This window comes from Polistes canadensis, unplaced genomic scaffold, assembly GCF_001313835.1.
Source record: "Polistes canadensis isolate GaletaPanama2010 unplaced genomic scaffold, ASM131383v1 scaffold_64, whole genome shotgun sequence".
Taxonomy (NCBI): Eukaryota; Metazoa; Arthropoda; class Insecta; order Hymenoptera; family Vespidae; genus Polistes; species Polistes canadensis.
Window position 1 is genome coordinate 727,130 of NW_014569611.1, and position 8,280 is coordinate 735,409.

At 28.6% G+C, this 8,280-nt stretch overlaps 1 protein-coding gene across 1 annotated transcript in view; it reads right to left on the bottom strand.

The window, feature by feature from the left end:
• LOC106786063 (cysteine-rich motor neuron 1 protein) overlaps positions 1-8,048 on the bottom strand; it is a 264,734-nt gene extending 256,686 nt beyond the window's left edge. The window contains exons 1-2 of the mRNA XM_014747066.1: positions 7,830-8,048; positions 446-502 (exon numbers count right to left, since the gene is read on the bottom strand). Of these exons, the coding sequence (XP_014602552.1) occupies positions 446-502; positions 7,830-8,010 (238 nt within the window). The 5' untranslated portion in view covers positions 8,011-8,048. The remainder of the gene's footprint in view (positions 1-445; positions 503-7,829) is intronic.
• Positions 8,049-8,280: the final 232 nt, after the last annotated feature.

Genomic DNA, 8,280 nt, shown 5'->3' on the forward strand with positions numbered 1-8,280 from the left:
GCTATCATAGAATTCTGCTTGAATGGTCACGACAATCGGCGGCGATACCTTTATTGAATTCTTTAAGAAGGTAAAAGGCATAGAAAGGTTTTCTGTAAAATAGTCTAGTTAAAGGAAAAAAAGGAACTGTAAGGGAGTTCTTTTATAATAGTGAACAGATTATAAGAGAGGGTCTTATCGGTTATCGTTGTTGGTGCACGAGAAAGAACGCGTAAGAAAAGAAGGAAAAGAAAAAAAGATAGAGAGAGACAGAGAGAGAGGGAGAGAGAAAAAGAAGGAATAAGGGATAGTTCAGTGGTCCAGGCATAGTTCGTTAGTGGTTGGCAAGAATATTCGCGTAATTTTCCTTCCTAATCCCTTAAACTCAATCGCCAATGAATACTAAATACACTCAATTAAAACTCCACAGCAGTGAAACTTTGGAAATTGGCTGAAAGTGACTCACCGTTCTCGTTCTCGTCTACTACAACGTTCGCTCTATCCTCAGAATTAAGGAGGTCGTCTGAAACAGATGAAGATTATCACTATTAGAAAACAACCTTCTTGATATTACTCTCAGAAAGTTATTACTTCGTTCACTATAACGCGCGCGCGATATAAAATTCCTTAGATTTAATAATCTTTTATTTCTTATCAATTTAACGAATAATTATTTTTGTATAAAACATTAATTGAATGTAACATTATCTTTCATTTATTTATAATATATATATATATGTATAGAATTATACTTATATATGAAACAACTAAATTATAATTAAATTATAACTCTTCATTACTGAATTAACATATTTTAAGTAATTAAGGGGTATTTATTAAAAATCATATCCAGAATATTGCACAGAGATGATTCTGATTTCGTCAAATAAACATATTTTCATTTATTTTCTATGTATTTTCCCAAACGTTAATTCACGATACGTATAATATAAATAACAGTGCCAAAGTACATTTTAGCAAATGAAAATGAAAAAAATATAAAAGTGACAAACTTATTCTAATTATCCCGATATATCCTACTTTGTATTTTTGCATATAAATGATGTTGCGAAAATATAAAATAATAAATTAACAAAACATACTAATATTCATGTACGATCGATTTTATATTTCTCCGATTTTTCGAGAAGAAATAAAAATGATATAAATTACCTCTCCCCCCAATCCCAATTCCCATAAAAATTAAGAAACTTTACGTTTTGACATAAAAACATTAAAACAAAAAGAAAAATAAATTTTCGATGCAATTAATTTAACATAAACGTCATCTACGTAAAGATATTTTTATTATACAAATATCAAAGAATGAATTGGATGGTTAATACAGAGAGTAAATTTTATGCGCCATCAACTTGAATCCTAAATAAATATCGGGATATCCGAAAGTACCTGCCGTAGGATACTCCACATAATCTTCTATCTCTCGTTCCTTGCTAGGCTACGTAACACACACACACATATATATATATATATATATTGTATTTGCTGTTAATATTTGCGCGCGTTTCTCTCTGTACTCGTCTAGGTATATATATATTAACGTACGCGTTCATGCAACTCTTCGTTACAATCAACGTACCCTGACACTTTAACCACATCTCGTGACGAGAGTGGCTAATAACGTGACATCAACGATCATTCAACAAAAGTTTTAGTCCCAGTTTTAAGGGCTTAATATTGTAAAATCTTTCTGTCGCATTTTTCACAATACCAACTCTCATTCTCGTTTCCAACGTTTAAATATTTCAAATAAAATATTTCATTCGGAATATTTCATTATATATACATACTTGCAGATATAAAACAAGTCCCGTGTTTTATCATTTTTTAATTTTGTTCTTTTAAAATATATAAAATTTCCAATCGTTCAAATGTTATTATATATATGAAATACGTTATTAATAATGTTTCATATAAAATATTTGAACAAAATTATGTATTAAAGATCAAAATTATTGTATTATATATTCAAGATCGAAATTGTACCGAAAGATACGTATTTCGTTATGATAGAATTTATATATTATACGTGAGACTCAAAATAAGAATTAGATTTTCGTTCGTATTAATTTTATAAATAATTCATTAACCCCGATCTCCTGTATGTTGTAGATGAGAAATTTATAGAAGAATTTTTTGATGAAATAAATATCCGACAAATAAGAGATCCAAAAATAAAAAGATATCTTATCTGTTACAGTATACTCTCTATATGTATAAGATAGTTGAGCCCGAATAAACTTAATTCAAATCTAACGATCAATAAAGCGCGTTAGCGCAATGACCTAATTATTAAGTTATTGGCCAGGAAGTTATATTACGAGTTACATAGTATACCTGTGTGGAACGTTCAATATCCTTATTTGATCATCTTGGGATCCGTAATTTGTACACTCCCAAGCGTCCTATCATATAATTAGATCATCAAAAAGATATCAAACGTTGACATAATTCGACTTCGAATCAGTCTTAACTTCCTATTAACTGTCCTATCCAAGCACGTTCATCTTTCGTATTAAAGAAACATCTTGTCAATAAAATAAAAATTACACTAATTCTACATTTATGATTAAATTTTTTTAATAAGAATACTATATATATTTTCAGAGACACACAGATAAATATATATATATATTTATATTTTATATAATATTTTGTTTATCATATATTATTTATATCTTGTTACCTCTAAGCAAATTTCAAGATTATTATTGACAATTTATTATTATGATCTTTTAAAGAAAAAAAAAACTCCAAGAATCACATAAAATTTCATTTAAAATTAACAAGAGACATCGGAAAAAAAACTGGTTATCACATCTCGTTGTTATTTCATCGAAAAACTTGCAAACTTCTCACTTTCTATTTTCTTACTTTCCCTCTTTTTTTTTTTTTGAAAAAGAAAGGTCTCGTAGAAGTATTGGAAAAAATTATTCACGATATCATAGGAAATTCTGCATGCATCTCAATCGGTCCCAAAGCTTTCCTTAGGGCCTTGCCGAGGCAGCAATTCCGTGAGGATACGACATTACGATCTTCCACCATGCTATGAAAGTAAGAACTGATTGGATTCCGTGAAGAAGGGAAAACCTTTCTCATATATAAACGAACGAGCCCAAAGAAATTGTGAAGGGTTCGAAGGATCACCAAGGGTATCCCGAATCTTTCATAAACGTTTTCCTATCCCCCTCAAAACCAACTCTCCGTTAGCTTTCGACTTTCCTCATCTCTCATGAAAAAAGGAAAAACCCTTAAACGCTTTCCTACTTTTCTAACATCACCAGATATCTGCTTTTACTAACATAAATATCACTATATATTACTATCATAAAAAGTGTAAATTAAATATATCACTTATAACTTAACGTGTCAAGTTAGTTTAATGATCTTTTATTTTACTTTCTATGGTGTTTAATACCGGATCCTGTAATTAATAAAAAATGCATTGAAAACATATGAAATATACATTATACATTTCTAAATAAAAGAAGATATTTTCTTTGGTATCCAATCGGTTCAAATCTTATTCTATATTAAAATATATGGTTTTTTGATTTATTAAATAGTAATTTTATATAGTTATATATAGTTAGTATACTTTATGAGAGTTATTATATATTAAATTTCACAAGAAAATTAATAAGAAGAATATAAAAGTAAATAATTTTATTTTAATTTCATATATTTTAGAAAAAAATATTTATTATCTGAAGGAGAAAAAGATCTCGACCTTATTTTATCAGTCTAATTTTAATTGAAACATTTTCTAGCAAGAAAATATTATTTTTATTTAGACAAGAAATATTTTCATATTTATTCTTACTGTTAAATGACTCACTCAATATATAAATGTTTTATTCAACAATAAAAACCGATTAATAAAAGTTTCTGATAATGTCATAAACTATACTTTCCATTATTATTATTATTATAAACTTTATCACGTTGACAAAGAAGAAATGGTCATTTTCAAAGCTATTTTGTCTTGACTATTTTCAAGATTGTCCTTTCAAGTTGGCAGACGATTATGATCGGACTTTTCCATACTAGAAACAGAACAACTATTCAGGATCGGTAGTTAACTCGTTCTTTCTTCGTAGAACAACTTGAAAAAGTCCATTCAAAAACACTTGGATGTTCGTGTCGTTACTAGGTTGTTGCTGAAAAAAAGACAGAAAAAGAGAGAGAGAGAGAAAGAGTGAGAGTAACAAAAGTAGTTACCCCTTGCCATCCTGAGGAAAGTTAAATTCGATTCGTTGGAGAGAAAACTTAGATCGCATACGTACTTTAACGGTAAAAGAATGAAACAAGGTATGAACAGATTGTTCCTTTGCGAAGTTAAATAGATAGCTAAATTATCTAATTGTAAGAATAAGTTCAGAAAGAGTTGTGTGTGTGTACTCCTAAGTCTTTTGCAGACCTTTTTGAAAAAAGATTTATCTTTTTTCATATTTTTACAACTTCTTTCAACGTGTTGCTTAACATTTGAAAACACGCTAAAGTCGGTGGTAATGATAATTTTAAGTTTACTTTTAACGATATTATTTGAAATTAATGATCCAATCGAGATGATGACAATGTTCTGTTTTTTTTTATATTTATTACATTCCAACGATAACAAATATAAATATTACTTTGTATGAAAACGCTTAAGCATTTCCCGATAATCTCGATTTATGTAAAAATTGGCACATTATTAACAAAGTTAGCGAACCGGAGGAAGGATTCTAACGTTGAACCTGTCAACCTGTCCTTACCAGAGAACGAATTCGTTTAATAAACTATAGAGTAGAAGAGAGGTTGTTAGAAGCTGTTTGTATTAAACTAAAAGTTAGATACACTCGATCAACTTTATCAACAACAACAACTTGTATTGAAACTCTGATTATTATAAACGCACACTCGTAGCTTCTTCATTTCTAAACGTTAGAAAATTAATAGAAAATTTTCTAAATAAATTTCTATTATCTTCAATCGATTTTGATTGAACAATTTTCGGCTAAGAAACATTTAGACGTTTAATGTTTATTTTTAAAACGTTGTTGATTGTATTAGAAGACAATTATCCTCTTGCACTGATAAATAATTGAATGATGCACTTGCAGAACCTACTAGAAGCGAGCTGTTAATTGGGTTGCTTAAAATGTAAATAAATACTTGAAAAATTGTGACTAGATTTATTTGGGACACTCCGTATATGGACCGTTTATTTTGAAAGTAAGTGTAAGTTCATTTTTGAAAAAAATAAGATATCACGTAATTCGTGTTTAATTTAATCTAAATTTTTTATGTATAATTAATCCGTGTTTAATGTCTTAAAAAATTTCTATGTTTTGTAGAATTTAAAATTGATCGGTAAATGACACACATAAAATACATATTATCTATAATAAATTTAAAATCAAATTCATTTATATTTCAATTATTAACTAAAATAAAATTAATAACGCATATATAAAATACATATGGCAAAAAAGAAAGAATGCAAAAGTTGAAATTAAAAATACTAGAAATAACATTTAGTAAATTATTAATCGCAAATTTGATAATAGTTCCAATTAAAATACTGCGAAAATATATAAACAAATAAAATGTTAAATCAAATGTGTTGCAACGAAACAAACAGTTATTAGCAGAGAATGATTTTGAAATCGTGTTAGAAGTAATAAATTGTGCAAAAATAAATTCACGTTCAATTGTTATAATATAAAAAATATTATTCATAAAATCGATGTTTACAAATTTGTTGACTTGCTAAATCCACTGTTACAATTAACAGCACCAATAATCGAAAACATTTGAATATTTCCATGAATAACTATTATAAATATACATCTCCAATAACGAATTCTTTTAACGAGCAAAACAACAAAGTTTCGATTTATTAAATAAAACGATTCCGTCTAACAATAAAACTCATAATTAAATCTCTTCGGAGAATTTTGTTATCCGAAAATAACCCGATGCCCAATATAAAAATATAAAGTTTCTACAGAAAGTCGACAAGTTGGTCCTTTGAATTTTTATCCTATTTAAAATTATAAAAGAAAATAAAAAATGAATATAGAATGCGAACAGCAAAGGACCCCATACGATGTGCCGTATGTAAGTCATGTTTTATCTATACATGTACTTCTTTTTCTCATTAATATATATGCCGACACATATCCTCGTCCTTCCCGTCATTCAAGTTTCCTTTTTTTTTTCTTTCCCTCATTGCTATTTATATTTTCTTTTCATTAATAAACGTTTAATCCACTATTTTGTCATATTTTCTCATATCCTCGTCCTAGATGTCTATTTAATCTTTGTTCCTTTGTCCTTATTGTGTTGGTCTACCACAGTCTGATAGAAAAAGAACGTGAACAGAGGAATAATAGGAAAATGATATTTAAAACAGCCACCATGCGACATATATAAAGTTACATCGATCGATAAAGTAATTATCAAGAGTTAAAGACTCTCTCACAGAGTGATTTTCAATAAATAAAAATATTATAAGCAGGAATATTCGTATTTTGAAAATCAATCTATATAACTGAGTATCATAATTTATTAATTAAATTATTAATTATCAATGATTCAAGAATTATAATGATTTTCAATGAATAAAAATATAAACAGGATGGATATAGATTCGTATTGAAAATCAATGTAAAATTGAGCATCATGATTTATTAATTAACTTATTAATTATCAGGAATTCTCTATAGAATTATTGTGATTTTCAGTGAATATAAAAGTATATATAAATACTAACGAGGTGAATTAGAAATTTTACAATCAATATATAAAGCTATGGGTCAAAACTTTTATCGAAATATTCCTAATTCTTACGTTATTTTATATTTTATAATACAAATTTCGCTATTCTGACATTTATTACAATAGCTAATAAAAAATGAAAAAAAAGATATAACCAATAATAAAATTTAGACTTTAAACTTTAGATAAGTGGCACATAACTTTTCCCAGATACCTCTCATTAATCAACGTTATCCTCATCTCAATCAATTTTTCGTTTGCGTGTTCCTCAGTAAAATCAAAAGCCTTTTAAAACTGTTATCTTTTCGTTCAAATAGAAAGTATTTCAGGAAAGACCTTTTAAAGAGACAGACACCTCTCTTTCATTTATCTGCTTTTTATCAAACAAACTAACGATTATTGACAAAGAAATCAGATATTCATATTATCCGATCAGAAAAATCACATATTCAATCATTCTCTTTATACTTATAATTAACCAGTAAGCTCATATCAATCTCGATTACGTTGATTAGCCAATAAAAATTAATGAAATATCAACTTTGAAAGGATAGAAATAAATACATTTTAATATTAAACGCGAATACTAGATTTTTCTTTAAACCATACGTCGCAAAAAAATACTCGCAATTATAAATAAATACATTTAACTAATAAACGTAGCACGCCTAAGAGTAAACAAAAAGAAAAAATTAAATAATTTTCTCTCTTCAATGAAAACTAAATGACAGGTAAAAAGGAAAGGGGGAAGGGGGGTAAAAAAGGAAAATAAAATAAAATGAACAGCCGAAAAAAATCGAATCAAACGTTAAAATTAAATTTTTTCCTTCTCTTCTCGCAGCGCACCAACCTCCTCCCTCCCCCGGCCCGCCCACCCCCAACTAGTGTGCTAAAAAAAAAAAACAAACTAATAAAAGAACGTTCTATTTCGATCGAAAAAAGAGTGAACCTATTCATTTATGACATAAATGTTGTAAAAGCGTTGATAGAAACAAGGAAGGCAATCAAGGTGAGTCGATTCGACGGATAGGTTTTTTTTTGTACGATATTTATGTGTTCCCTACCGTAGGCAATTTTCGCAGCCAAATTGAGCTTGCACTCGTGTCGGGTCCTGTAGTCATATGGTCGTGGTTCACCCGGACACCATGGCACGGATGGTCCGCAAACGCATTTCCCGCTTGCAACCGCGTTTCCGTTTTCGTCGGAGGTTCCATCATCAACCAGGTTGCAACCAGGACCTGACATTATTGGTCCGTTTGGACAATGCCTCCGCCATCTTCCTGGTATCTCTGAAAAAAAAAAAGAAAAAAAAATAGATTATATCTATATCTTTTTTTTTTAACATAATATTCTTTTAATTATATAAATTTGGTGCAGTACTTAAACTTGTATGAGTTTTATTAACTCGACCTCTGTTAAAATTACTGTTTGTAATTAATGGTGAATCACATTGTGGAAGGGCTACTTTTACCCAATTTTTATGTATAATACTCTTTTATAAGTTATGTTTTTTAA